Source organism: Caretta caretta, chromosome 11, assembly GCF_965140235.1.
Source record: "Caretta caretta isolate rCarCar2 chromosome 11, rCarCar1.hap1, whole genome shotgun sequence".
NCBI classification, from domain to species: domain Eukaryota; kingdom Metazoa; phylum Chordata; order Testudines; family Cheloniidae; genus Caretta; species Caretta caretta.
This window is the reverse complement of record NC_134216.1, coordinates 10,767,462-10,782,404: the sequence shown is the minus strand read 5'-3', so window position 1 is coordinate 10,782,404 and position 14,943 is coordinate 10,767,462. Positions and strand designations below refer to the sequence as shown.

General features: G+C 44.1%; 1 protein-coding gene across 1 annotated transcript in view; it reads right to left on the bottom strand.

The window, feature by feature from the left end:
* PDIA5 (protein disulfide isomerase family A member 5) overlaps positions 1 to 14,943 on the bottom strand; it is a 136,639-nt gene that overhangs the window by 112,373 nt on the left and 9,323 nt on the right. Inside the window, exons 2-3 of the mRNA XM_048869818.2 lie at positions 6,812 to 6,938; positions 1,721 to 1,808 (exon numbers count right to left, since the gene is read on the bottom strand). Of these exons, the coding sequence (XP_048725775.2) occupies positions 1,721 to 1,808; positions 6,812 to 6,938 (215 nt within the window). The remainder of the gene's footprint in view (positions 1 to 1,720; positions 1,809 to 6,811; positions 6,939 to 14,943) is intronic.

The following is a 14,943-nucleotide window of genomic DNA, read 5'->3' as shown; positions in this document are numbered from 1 at the left end:
GAAAAGAACCCAGGCCTCCCGACTTTTAGTCCAGTGTCCTATTCACTAGACCGCAGTGCCCGTGAAGTTTTAGTTGTCAACACCACTTTTTGGCAGAAGAGGGGACCTCAGAGATATGCCACATTTCCCCACTACATTTTCTTCTTCACAATCCATTTGCTGAGTTAGAGCCTCAGAGGTTGGAAACTGATACAGTTCCACTGATGTCAATGGAGCTACCTCAATTTATGCCCGCTAACGATCTCAACCACCGTCTCCATCTCCTGGAAGGAGGACAGAACATTCACTTGAACCAGCCCAACAGAACGAGAACGTAGAAGAAAGACATAACATGACCCTTGTTAGTTAAGATTTGTTTAGAGGTGGCAGGATAGCAAAATAATGATGAATTAACTTTTGTGAGAAAACAATGACCCACAATGAACGTTACTGGTTAACCAAAGAGGAAGGGCCCGGATTTAAAAATGCAATTTTAGAAAAATCCCTTTGAGTGTATAGATGAGCTAAATCTAGTGCATCTACTTGTACAACAGCATATCAGTCCCTAGAAAGGGAGCCAGCAATCTGTTCCCTTATAAGTTCAGGAAGTGGACACTGTCAACAGCAGGCAGAAAAGCATAGCTTTCAAGATGCAGAGACAGAGAGACACACCAGGATATGAAAACTAAAACCACCTGTACTGTGCTATTGTCAGCATCATGAACAGAACCACAGTAGAGGCTTTCAGATCTTAGAACCAAAGCAAACCGCACACCTGTTCCTTCCCCCTCAAATAAGTGACTACTTACAAAAAAACAAGTTTCCCCAATGTTGCATTGAGAACTGCCATGAAACGACAAGCGAGAGAGCAAGTTTCTAAAATAAGTCTTCTTGTGAAATGCTGTAACAGCAGGTCCCTTCCAAACCAAGCAGTTATACAAATCGTGCAAGGTTTGCATGTTCTACCACAGCTATGTTACCCTCAATATACGATGCAAGTGTTGCATAGGTTTGGGGCTGTCCCTCTGCACAGGGGTGTGCTGCACCCACTGTGAAGTTCTGTTTCAACCATAGGCAGGTCCCCCTGTTCACTGCTGCACATTTAACATCCCCCGAGCCTGCTGCTCTCCTCCAGCAGAGAACAGCCTAAGCTTTAGGTTCCCAGCCCTGGAGCACAGTGGATGAGGGTGCGCTGTCTAAGAGTACACCCCAATTTCTCTTCCATCTCATGGAGTCTTCTGTGTTGCAATCTCTTCCATGAGGAGCCAAGGAATAGGGTGACCAGATGTCCTGATTTTATAGGGACAGGCCCGATATTTGGGGCTTTTTCTCATGTAGGCACCTATTACTCCCAACCCCAGTCCCAATTTTTCATACTTGCTATCTGGTCACCCTACCAAAGAGGGAGGAGAGGAGAGCCTTCATGTTGCATTCCCCTCTGAAGGGGGTGCGGGAGACACAGCAAGAGACCATGCTCCAGAGTCCCCAGCTCATGACAAAAGAACATGCTGGCAGAGAGAAACTGACAAGACCTGTGGGGAAGAGACTATCCCAAGACATCCCAAAGGAAGACCAGGGAGGTGTGTAAAAGGTACGCCCACTCCAATTACAGGGTTACCCTTCATGACAAAGTGCTTTCCGTTATAGGATGTGATCGATTTACAGCCATTGAAAAGGTAAATCAGCAGTACCAAAATAAGGCTGGAGAGGAAGGGGAAAAAGAAAACAGTGCATCACATACCCACAATCTATCCAGGCTATAGTACCTCGTCCTTTCACCGCCTGGGCCACGTCGGACAGTAACCTGAGTGGACTTTCAGCAGTGGCAGCTGAAAACAACAGTAATAACAGTGTTAATCCAATCAGCAGATACAGCAATTGCAATCTTTTGCCCAAAGCACAGAGAGAACATTTTTCCTAGAGTCTCATTTGTAAGAGGAATCAGTAAAGCTTGTGCAATTTGAAAGGAACGTTGATACCCTGAACATTTATACCTACAGCATGCATCGCTGCCTACATTTCTGGGGGTATGTCATGCATTCTACCACAGACTTCAGTATCTTGGCCCACTTTCTTTCTCCCACCTCCTTCTCCCTACAGCTGTGCACTCAGTGGTTTGCCTTGGAAAGACAGTCTAGTGGTTAGAGCATTAGCGAAAGATCTGGGAGACAGAGGTTCGATTCCTTGCTCCACTAGACACTTCCTATGTGACCTTTGGCAAGCCACTTAGCCGCTCTGCTCCCCTTCTGTAAAATGGGAATAATAGCACTTTGCTAACTCACAGGGATGTTGGGAGGATTAATACATTAAAGAGATGCTCAAATACTATGGTAAAGGGGGACTTATCATTTTAACCCTAGAAGTGGCTGCATTTGAAGTTCCAAAGATAGATATGGCACAGCATTGCAAAAAATATGTTTAGATTTTATAAAGCACTTTCATTCCAAAATACCCCCAAAGCACTATTATAAGTGTAAAATGTTATTAACTATAATCAGAAAAAAATTTAAGGAGGGAAGCCTAAGAAGCATTTTTATTTTCAACCCAATATCTGACTTCTTAAACCCACTACAATAAAAACTGTTCTAGACTCAAAAAACTTCTTTGGTATTAAAAGAAATCAGCTGCTCCACTGTAAAACATAATGTTAATGGAACCATCAAAACCACATGAGCGCCCATTACTGGCTCCTCAGCAAACAAAAAAACTACCAACAAGCCTACCACATCCCACCAGTTTAGGGCCTGACCCCACAAGCTAATCCCCATGAACAGACTCACTCGCCTACACCAATCAACTAGCAAGACTGGAAGCTCTGCTGATGGTGGTAAGGTTCCACCTTTGACTCTTCACTAGGGCCATCTGTTACCAGCTAACTCAATTACTAAGGCCTTGAACTTTGCCTACACTAAGAGTTGAAGGTCACTTCAAAGGGGGTTAGCTACTTTGATCTAAAAAAAAGAAGCCAACATGTTTCCTAGACAAACCAAGGCCTGAGAGTTCCCAGAGGGTAGTTTTAAACAGCAGCACTTCTGCCCCAAGGGTTCTCATAAGAGGGTTCTTTCTCCCTTCTTCAGTGTACATATGGGGATGCTGGCTGGGTTAATAAGGAGGCATGGGCTGCAAAGAACATTCCTCTTCTGCTTACCAGCTGAATTTTTAAAAAGCATTCTTGTTCTATGTAGGACATTTACAAAGTACCTGTTATCTTGGAATCTAAGTAACAGGGACCACCTTCTCTGTATACCAGCTCCATGGTCCCCAGCATTGCTCCATGTCTCTGCAGCATGGGCTCAATGAAGCTATGCTGTCAGGGACTCCTCCCACTGGAACTAGTACTAAGGAAACTATCCTAGTCCCCGAACACTGATCCCCATGTGACTGGCATTTGCTCCAAACAGTACAGAATGCAATATACCTAGGCTTGGCCAAATTAGATTTTTTTTTAATATAATTTCAAGGGATAATACCAATGTTTATTTTAAAGCATTTTTTCAACTTTTTATGGCTTTACTTGCTATCTGGTCACCCTACCAATGAGGGAGGAGAGGAGAGCTTTCATACTGCATTCCCCTCTGAAGGGGGTGGGGGAGACACAGCAAAAGACAGGCCATGAAATTATGGGAGAGGGGTCAACATTACATGTCAAAATACACAAAGAAAATATCCTTTAATCAAATTTTAATAAGTTCTCAAGCAGCATTTTTCTTCCTCTGCCTACCTGTAAATTTCAACGATTATTGATGGAAATATTTTTTCATTTGTTTATACGGTGAAATCAATCTTAACAAAACATTTACGTATAAAAACCTAATCCTTTCAAGCCTAAATATACTCAAATCACCAAATCCGTGCCAGGAAAGCATTTCAAACTGGGAAATACTAGAAGAGAACGTGGAGGAGGTTCCCTCCACGGACTGCAACAACGGTTGGGGAAAGCATCTGTTAGCATGGAATAAGCATATACCGCAGGTGGGTGCATCCCTCATGATCAATTAGTTTTCTGCACGTACCAGGAATATTAGGTAGCGCTTGCTTGAACACCATATGATATTTTAACCCTTCTCACCAGCAATATGACCGGCAGTTGGCCAGAATCTCAACACAGATACGTGGTGCGTATCTGGAATTAGAATAGTGCCCAACGACTTTTTACAGGACAGCAGCTAAGCGAGAGATTTTTTAATTGCGTATAAGGATCACCACTCTAGGAAATGTTAATCCCCCAGATAGCTCTCAGTGCAATGCTTTACATTGTTAAATCCAGCCAATTAAATTTAAAAAAAAGAGAGCGAGAACATGACTTTTGAAGTGTGCCCATAGGGCGACATTTATTTGACAAATGTCTGTGCTGAAGTGCTGCGATTGTACTACTAAAAATGAAAGCGACCACCACTAACAGTGTTAAGCCGGGAGGGTGGGGAAGCCTTTTAAAAAGCTGAACAATACAGTTGGCTCACTTTTTAACAAATTTCTTTTCGAATGGAAAAATGTTAGAAACCCGATTTATGATTTTCACTTTGAATCTGTTCCAAAGAAATTTTTGGCCAAGTCCGAGCACTTTCCCATTATACCAAACATATAAATATTTTAACAGTATTTAAGTCACATGTTGCATATGTGCCAATTTCAGCATAACCCCACCCCCACCCCACCAACCCTCAGAAATAAAGTTAATTCCCCCAAGCATCTGCACTTTAGCAAACAGGAGAATTCTATCAACAATAGTTCTTTTGGAGAAAGAACACTGGAACACCATATGAAGAGTCCAAATTCTGCTTTCAGTTGCAGGAATGTAAATTTGGAGTAACTCCACTGAAGTCAATGGGGTTAGATGATTTACACCAATGTAACAGAGAACAGAATTTGGGTCCATTTCACTAAGCACAGCTCAAAAGATATTAATATTAAAAAATAACATTTCCTGGCTGCTTCCTTTTCCTTACTGTACTTGCAGGGACTGGAGCGGGAGAAGCAGCAGCATTAAAGAGACTGTTTTGATCTCACTTCACAGTTAATCAGCAGTTCCCATGTGTGCTGGCTAAATGAATATCAAATCCATGACAGTAAGAGCATTTTGCATTTCCCTAAGGATCTCAAAGCACTGTTTCTTTCACCTGGCACCATAAATATACCCAGTACTTTATGACACACGGAGCCAGACAGTACTGCTGTCCAAAAGAACTTGCAATCAATGTCTGATGACAGAAAGACACAGGACAAGATTTCAGTTATGGATTCAGAGGGGACATCTCTGGTGAGAAGATCAGCAGGGGAGAATTCATGGAAGACGCTGGTTTTAACTAAGAGGCACGGGAGAGACAGAGCAGGTACATACCAAGAAGTGGAAGACTGTTCCAAGGTTGGGGAGCAGCACAAAAGAAGATGCAAAGGCACAAACAGGAAAAGGAAGTAAAGCAGAAGGGTAAGGAGCAAGAGGAAATAAGATTAAAGAGGTACATAAGATTGAACAGCCTTAAAGGGGAGGATGGAGAGTTTGAATAAGATTGGTAGAAGACAGTGAAAAGATCTTATAGGGACCCACAAGTGACATGGTATGAGATGAAGGAGATGGGGGAGCAACACAAGAGGCAACCATAGAAAATCCAAAGGTGTTAGTGGTACAAATGGCTGTATTTTGGTATTCTAAACATTCATTCATTCTGCCTTACAATGCATCACCCTGAGGTTGGTACTTACATATTATGGCGACAGGCACATTAGAAATACGTGTGTCTGACAGATAAGGCTGTGAGTCTGTCACAAGAGCCACGGACTCTGTAACTTTCTGGAACCTCTGTGACTTCTGCTGCGGCCTGGGGGCCACCTGAGCAGCTCAGGCAACCCCCAGGCCAGCCACACCAACCACTGCTGGGCCAGTCTCAGGACACCGCACCCCTCCCACACCAGCAGGAGTTTGGGAACGGAAGGGGGCTCAGGGCTGAGGCAGGGGGTTGGGTGTGGGGTGCGGGAGAGGGTGAGGGCACTGGGCGGCGCTTACCTTCCCCGACTCCTAGGCGTGGCCAGGCAGCTCTCTGAGCTGCCTCCACTTACAGGCACCTCCTCCACAGCTCCTACTGGCTGCAGTTCCCGGCCAATGGGTGCTGCGGAGCAGGCGCTCGGGGCGGGGGCAGCATGCGGAGTCCCCCTGGCTGCGCCTCCGAGTCCGCCTAGGTAGGGGCCGCAGGAACACGCCAGCCACTTCCAGGAGCTGTGTGGAGCCAGGTAGGGAGCCTGCCAGCCTCCCCGCCCCTTCCCCCAGCAGCAGCAGCGGGGGTCCCAGGCCGCATGCCACCACCCACCCCCAGAGCACCCGTGCCGCCTCTGGGCCGCCCCCTGCCCCAGAGCACCCAAGTTTCAGTCAGGTGTGCAGTACAAGTAATGGACAGGTCACAGGCCGTGAATTTTTGTTTACTGTCCGTGACCCTTCCATGACTTTTACTAAAAATACCCGTGACTAAAACATAGCCTTACTGATAGATATTATAGTGACCATTTTTGCCAGTTGGTAAACAAAGCCATAGAGAAATGAAGTGTCCTATCCAAGGTCACAGAGGGAGTAAGCAACAGAGCTGGGAACAGAACCTAGGAGTCCTGATTCCCAGGCCTTTGCTCTAACTACTAAATTACAACTGTGCATTACTGCTATTACATATCGAGCACCAAGAGCTTGCTCATCACTGTACAGGAAAATAAGACGACACTGGCCAACATTTTAAAAAATGGGGGCCAAACATGGGAGTCTGCATTTAGGCACTTAAATAAGCACCATGGGGCTCACAAATTAGTTCATCAGGTACAAAGAACAGTCAAAAGCAAAAGGAGAACTCACCAGATTTGGAATAGAGCACTAATACGTTATTCCGTGTCCTGAGGAGCTTCTTGAAATCCTTGTGGTCACTAATTTTTTCTATGAGTGGAGACACCTTCACCGAAAACAGACAGGCTGGCAGGACTGCCTAAGGATGTAATAATTTAGAAATATAAGTGACAACTTCCCTGCTTGCATGAAAAACAAATGCAGAAGGGCACTTCCAAAAACCAACCACTTTTTTGGAATTTCAAACTGTTCCAACCTCAGATAACTTAGTGCTTGATGCAAAGTTGCACAACAATTTGATAAACAAAAAAAACCAACCCATTCCATCAAAACTGGAACTATGCAATGTTAAGCATTTCCACAAAGAAATCCCTAACTGGCAAGTATTGGATAAATATTTCCCACCACCACCAGGACACTTATTTAGAAGGTGTGCAAGCATGCCCATTAAAATCTGCTCAAGTAAATTCATTCTTATTTTATTTATCCAATGTTATAATAAATAATAATAGAGCACTTATAAAGCATTCTTGCAGGTAGATCCCAAAATGCTTTGCAAAGGGGACAAATATTGTCTCTGGTTTTTACAAGTAGGGGAAGTGAGGTTAAGGGACTTGCCCAAGGTGACAGTCAGTGATAAAGCCAAGAGTAGAATCCAAGAGTGAAATCATGCCCCTAAAATAATCAATGGCAAAAGTCTCACTGACTTCATGGGGGCCAAGATTTCACCCCACATCTCCCAACTCCCAGGCCTATATCTTAGAGAGCCTCTTGAACGGAGACTCTGGAGATTTGCTCACACACAGCCTCTGTGACCCTGGGCCAGCCACTTCATCTCACTGCCTCTCCGGGTAGGTCTACAGTGCAATTAAAAACCCACAGCTGGCCCAGGCTCATGGGGCTTGGACTAAGGGGCTGCTCAATAATGGCATAGCTGTTCAGGCTGAGGATGGAACCTGCGAGGTGGAAGGGTCCCAGAGCTTGGGCTGCAGCCAGAGCCTGAAAGTCTACACTGCAATTAAGCAGACCCTTAGCTCAAGCCCTTCAAGCCTGAGTCACTTGGCATGAGCCAGCCGCAGGTATTTAATTGCAGTGTAGACATATCCTCAGTTCCCCCATCAATACAATGGGGATAATATTTTTGTCACACCATGTGTCTTATTAGCCTCTTAGCCTATGTATGTAAAGAGCTTAGCACAACCGGGCCATAGCCTCAGTTGGGGTCTCTACTACTAGTTTGCATTACCATAGCCTCCGGTAATATAATCATCCGATCTATTGGACCATTTTGCCTCATTTCCGCACTCTAATGCATTCATACTAATCAAAAGATTATAGGAAGCCTCGCTGGAAAAAATCTCTAGTTTACTTTCACCTTACAGGAAAACCTTAATACTCATTTGTTTAGCTAAAAGCTTTAGTTTATTTGCCTAAGAAAAATGAGAGGTTCAGCATTTCCCTAATTACAGTACTAATAGTTAAGCGTCTCGTTCCAAGAGAGCTGTAAAACCTGCGGCCAGAGAGCATATGAAAAAGGAAGAGCCAGTTCTTTTTGCATCCTGACTGCTACAGACCTGTGTTCAAAAGCAAGGCACTACGCCAACCAAGTCAGAGCTCTCTGCTCCAGGCACTAAATTTGCAACGAGTTACAAAATTATTTACAAGCAAGCAGCTTGTCATCATGGCCAAAAAACAAAACCCAAAATCCATAAAAGCAATGTTATTTGGCAACAGACATTTCCGAAGAAAAGATATTTAAAATTCCTGAGTGCACAGAATATTTTCAGGAACCTCTGCAATTGACAGGTTAGATAGAAATTGCTGTAGTCCTGGGAATGAAATCCTGTAATATATTGTTTGGGACCCTAAAGTTACAGAAAGCTATACTGATACTTACTCTATAGTTGTAAAAGGTCATGTACACCTATAAAAGAACAAGTTATCCCACTCCACATGTAACCTCCAAACACAGTATGATTTTTCGTCTCGCTCTAGTGGTTAGATGACATATAGAAATTTAAAAGTCCACTACCACCTCCAAAATAAAACAGGCTTGCTCCTTTAGCTCAAGCAGTAGAGGCTCTTGCTTTTAGATCTAGCGGTCCACAATTCAATCCCTGCAGTCAATGGTGTTGATACAAGTATACTGCTTGAGCTAAACAAATACATGTTCTAGCTACTAGAGGGGGACAGAGCGGCACGGTGTTAATGGGGTTACACATACTGAAATTCAGCTTCATGCAATTCCACAAAAGTCAATGAATGGGATGAATTTAACACATGGACTGAAAAGGGTCTGTTTACACAATCCGTATAATTATTTTTCTTTAAAAAGGGGGGGGGGGGGAGAAGAGGGATGACTGAAGTTCTCACAACTTTATACCAGAACTAGTAAGAGGTTTTTCAAAAATCTGCTCAGGTTAGGGATTGCCAAATGTGTCTAGCATGCAAGAAAGAGGCTGAAACGATGCACTTTTTATTTATCTAGAAAACCAAAAATCAATAAGACTACACTACGGAATCATTGCCTGAGAAAATCTGAGTTTAAAACTCAAAGTCATTTCCAAAATGTCACTAACACCAGGCTGCATCATAAACTGGTAAACTTTATTTAAAAGCACTTGTATAGATTTACTGATAGTTTGGAAGCAAACTTATCATGTCTTTTCCAGACAGAGAAGCTGTGCAACCAACTTCAGTGAATTTTTATGGCAGAGTTATACACCCGTTGAAAAAACTGATTCAGGAAACAATGACTTTAACGACAGCCGTGTACGTGTTGTCACCAACACAGAATTTGTTGTGCTGGTGTAACTGTAGTGTCCTTAAAGGGAAAGCTCCTTGCATTGCACATATCCATTGCTACTTAGCACAATTTGCTCTGCAGCTATCAATGTGTGTTATTCATTTGTCGTTCTACCACACCAATCATTGAGATACTCAAGTGCCCGTCCATCTGAGATTATAAATCCACTGGGGCAGGTGCCAGGTACTGCAGCATGCCAAGTACACTGATCGCCCCACCGAATAAATCATGGTCATCTTCTCAGAATTAAGATACACGTTGTAGCCTGTTGCAGCCACAAGAAACCAAGGTTCAGTCTGAAAGTACTGAGTTATACATAAAAAGAAAAGGAGTACTTGTGGCACCTTAGAGACTAACCAATTTATTTGAGCATGAGCTTTCGTGAGCCACAGCTCACTTCATCAGATGTGTACCGTGGAAACTGCAGCAGACTTTATATACACACAGAGAATATGAAACAATACCTCCTCCCACCCCACTGTCCTGCTGGTAATAGCTTATCTAAAGTGATCAACAGGTGGGCCATTTCCAGCACAAATCCAGGTTTTCTCACCCTCCACCCCCCCACACAAATTCACTCTCCTGCTGGTGCTAGCCCATCCAAAGTGACAACTCTTTACATAATCAAGTCGGGCTATTTCCTGCATAGATCCAGGTTTTCTCACTTCTCCTCCACCCCCATACACACACAAACTCACTCTCCTGCTGGTAATAGCTCATCTAAACTGACCACTCTCCAAGTTTAAATCCAAGTTAAACCAGAATATCTGGGGGGGGGGGGGGGTAGGAAAAAACAAGAGGAAACAGGCTACCTTGCATAATGACTTAGCCACTCCCAGTCTCTATTTAAGCCTAAATTAATAGTATCCAATTTGCAAATGAATTCCAATTCAGCAGTTTCTCGCTGGAGTCTGGATTTGAAGTTTTTTTGTTTTAAGATAGCGACCTTCATGTCTGTGATTGCGTGACCAGAGAGATTGAAGTGTTCTCCGACTGGTTTATGAATGTTAGAATTCTTGACATCTGATTTGTGTCCATTTATTCTTTTACGTAGAGACTGTCCAGTTTGACCAATGTACATGGCAGAGGGGCATTGCTGGCACATGATGGCATATATCACATTGGTGGATGTGCAGGTGAAGGAGCCTCCGATAGTGTGGCTGATGTTATTAGGCCCTGTGATGGTGTCCCCTGAATAGATATGTGGGCACAATTGGCAACGGGCTTTGTTGCAAGGATAAGTTCCTGGGTTAGTGGTTCTGTTGTGTGGTATGTGGTTGTTGGTGAGTATTTGCTTCAGGTTGCGGGGCTGTCTGTAGGCAAGGACTGGCCTGTCTCCCAAGACTTGTGAGAGTGTTGGGTCATCCTTTAGGATAGGTTGTAGATCCTTAATAATGCGTTGGAGGGGTTTTAGTTGGGGGCTGAAGGTGACCGCTAGTGGCGTTCTGTTATTGTCTTTGTTAGGCCTGTCCTGTAGTAGGTAACTTCTGGGAACTCTTCTGGCTCTATCAATCTGTTTCTTTACTTCTGCAGGTGGGTATTGTAGTTGTAAGAAAGCTTGACAGAGATCTTGTAGGTGTTTGTCTCTGTCTGAGGGGTTGGAGCAAATGCGGTTGTATCGCAGAGCTTGGCTGTAGACGATGGATCGTGTGGTGTGGTCAGGGTGAAAGCTGGAGGCATGTAGGTAGGAATAGCGGTCAGTAGGTTTCCGGTATAGGGTGGTGTTTATGTGACCATTGTTTATTAGCACTGTAGTATCCAGGAAGTGGATCTCTTGTGTGGACTGGACCAGGCTGAGGTTGATGGTGGGATGGAAATTGTTGAAATCATGGTGGAATTCCTCAAGGGCTTCTTTTCCATGGGTCCAGATGATGAAGATGTCATCAATATAGCGCAAGTAGAGTAGGGGCTTTAGGGGACGAGAGCTGAGGAAGCGTTGTTCTAAATCAGCCATAAAAATGTTGGCATACTGTGGGGCCATGCGGGTACCCATAGCAGTGCCGCTGATTTGAAGGTATACATTGTCCCCAAATGTGAAATAGTTATGGGTAAGGACAAAGTCACAAAGTTCAGCCACCAGGTTAGCCGTGACATTATCGGGGATAGTGTTCCTGACGGCCTGTAGTCCATCTTTGTGTGGAATGTTGGTGTAGAGGGCTTCTACATCCATAGTAGCCAGGATGGTGTTATCAGGAAGATCACCGATGGATTGAAGTTTCCTCAGGAAGTCAGTGGTGTCTCGAAGGTAGCTGGGAGTGCTGGTAGCGTAGGGCCTGAGGAGGGAGTCTACATAGCCAGACAATCCTGCTGTCAGGCTGCCAATGCCTGAGATGATGGGGCGCCCAGGATTTCCAGGTTTATGGATCTTGGGTAGTAGATAGAATATCCCAGGTCGGGGTTCCAGGGGTGTGTCTGTGCGGATTTGATCTTGTGCTTTTTCAGGAAGTTTCTTGAGCAAATGCTGTAGTTGCTTTTGGTAACTCTCAGTGGGATCATAGGGTAATGGCTTGTAGAAACTCGTGTTGGAGAGCTGCCGAGCAGCCTCTTGTTCATATTCCGACCTATTCATGATGACAACAGCACCTCCTTTGTCAGCCTTTTTGATTATGATGCCACGGTACACATCTGATGAAGTGAGCTGTGGCTCACGAAAGCTCATGCTCAAATAAATTGGTTAGTCTCTAAGGTGCCACAAGTACTCCTTTTCTTTTTGCGAATACAGACTAACACGGCTGTTCCTCTGAAACCTGAGTTATACATGAATTTAGCAATTGCCTATCAGTCTAAGGCTGTGCCTCAATATTGGTAGGTTACAGCTGGTGTCTACAAGCTCATCACCCTGTGGTAAGAGTTTTAGGGACATGGCATTTGCAAATTGATAAGAATTCATCAGGTTTGTGTTCTCTGAATCTCTCCAGTTTAAATTAATGAATTAAGACCATCCTCAGACATAAGAAAAACGTCTAGTGTAGACAAGGCCCTCAAGACCCTTCACCTCACCGTCAACCGAGCAGCAACAACAGTGGTACTAATGCAGACACGGTGCCGCTGGCACTGGCCTGGGTTTCAACTATCAGCTCAACTAGCTCTGCTCCAGGCATGGTTCAGTCCACACGAGAGTTAAAACATTAGCAGCTGGTCTGGAGATGCACCAGCAGGCAATTAAGAAACAAGGCTGATGGTTGTCAAGAGAGCTTTAGGGAGTTAAGTGCCCAACTCCCACTGAAACTGGTGCAATAAGAACTGGTCACCTATCTCCCTGAAGTCCATTTGAAAATCCACAGCGAAGAAGTCGAGTGCAGAGAAGGCTGACTTGCAAATCCACTGCTACCTTATCTGGATGGGAGATGGGATTCAGGGATAGACTCACACCAGACTTTTTGTCCAAGTCTTTGTAGAAGGGGTTAAAAGCCAGCCAGCACTGTATTAAGTACCTTAGTCATTGTTCAAATCCAGGGCACAGAAGCAGATGAGCTCATACTAAAAAGAAGGGGCCAGGAAAGGTGACAGACTCCCGCAAGCAGGAAGTCTGACTTTATTTGTCTCAGGAAGCACTATGCACGTGCATGGAGTGCTATAAATAAGAACTCAAATGAAGCCAACCTGCCATTTGATCAAAGAAACCTAAAAATTCAAAACTATTCATGAAAAGCCCAGCAAGACTGACAGCTTCATGTGGGAATGGACTTCTGGAATCCTTGAGAGTAGAGGGAATATTAAAGCAGCATGCTCACTGTTTAAGAAGTGCCTTCTCTCTAAAGATATCAGGAAAAAGTGGGGTCAAGCCAACAATTTTCTAAGATCACAAGCTCTCTGGCCAGGGATTGTCTTTTTGTTCTGTGCTGTACAGAGCTTAGCAAAAAAGAGTTGGGCTCTTAGGCTCTATGATAATGCAGACAACAGCTGTGGCTCTGTGCACATCAGCAGCAGGAAAATTTGGTGGAGGCCTTCAAGGAAAGGCACTATGACATGAAGATGTCTCAGGACCCCACCTGCCTTTAGGATTTTGAGTGGGGAAGCGCCCTGAGGTGGCAGATCTTAGTTCCACTCTGTTTAACCCATGCCCTGTCTCCAGGATCTGGATTTATTTCTATAAATACTGGCATTCTACCTAGATTTTTACACTGCCCTCATCAGAATAGTATCTGAGCTAGATCACGTAAAAAGTCCTGTAATTGCTTACAGTACTCTGAACAATTTGAGAGTGTTAAGATACGTGTTGTTCCTATTTGAATACAGGAAGTTACAAGATTATGAGATTCAGCTGCAGTGTTTTACTCTCTACCTGACCATCACACCAAGATATATATTTAAGTCTTTCCACTTAGCTTACAGGGCTTATTAGAAGAATCAGCTGTTAAACAGTACGTTTGTCTCAACCTACTGCCCCACTATAATAAGAATTGTTCCTCAAGTGACAATTGGGTTTTCAGGAACTCCTAAAAATCCACTGTCACTGGCCCCAGGGGCGGGGATGTAAGAAATTGTCTGTAAGTCACCTTCAGGACAAATGAACTTTTGAAGAACATTGTTATTCCTTAAATCATGTTATCTCCAAAGCATCGGCAATTCAAAGAGAGGTAAGAGTGTATTCAAGCTCGTATAAGGCTACTAAGCTGGTTTTGCAACAAAAGATCATGCTATTAAACAACTCTCAGAATGCTTTTTTTCTTATTTAAACCCGGTTATCCATATTGAGTATGACTCAAAAAAATGTAGCACTATGACTGGGTACGTGGTTTAACTTATACAACTAACCCCACAACAGCTCACAAAAGCATCAGGGCATTTCACACAATTACACTGAACACACAGTGATCTTCAAACTTGGAAGTCAACTTTTGTGTTAAACAATGCAAATGAACGAGGCGCATTTACTACCCAACAGTGGAACACAGCTTTGCTTCATATGATGCATCAAAGTTAAACAAAAAACGAACACTGTCAAAGAGTTACCATTGTTAAGAGAAAACTCTCCTAAATTTGTAATAACGTAGGCCCTGACTTCCAGTATTAGGAGCATGAAAGTCTATGCATGCATTTGCACACGTTTAACTTATGTATTTATAACTAAGACCTTGTTTTAGTCACAGGTACTTTTAGTAAAAGTCATGGACAGGGGAAGTAAACAAAAATTCACGGCCCATGACCAGTCCCTGACTTATTCTATATATCCCTGACTAAATCTTGCGCCGGGGGGGGGGGGGGGGGGGAGGGAAGAGGCGCGCACACTGCCTGGGACCCCCACTTGTGCTGGGGGGGTGGGGCAGCCCAGGACTCCTGCTGGTGCTAGGGTGGGGGGGCAGTTGGTGGGGCTGGCAGACTCCCTACCTGGCTC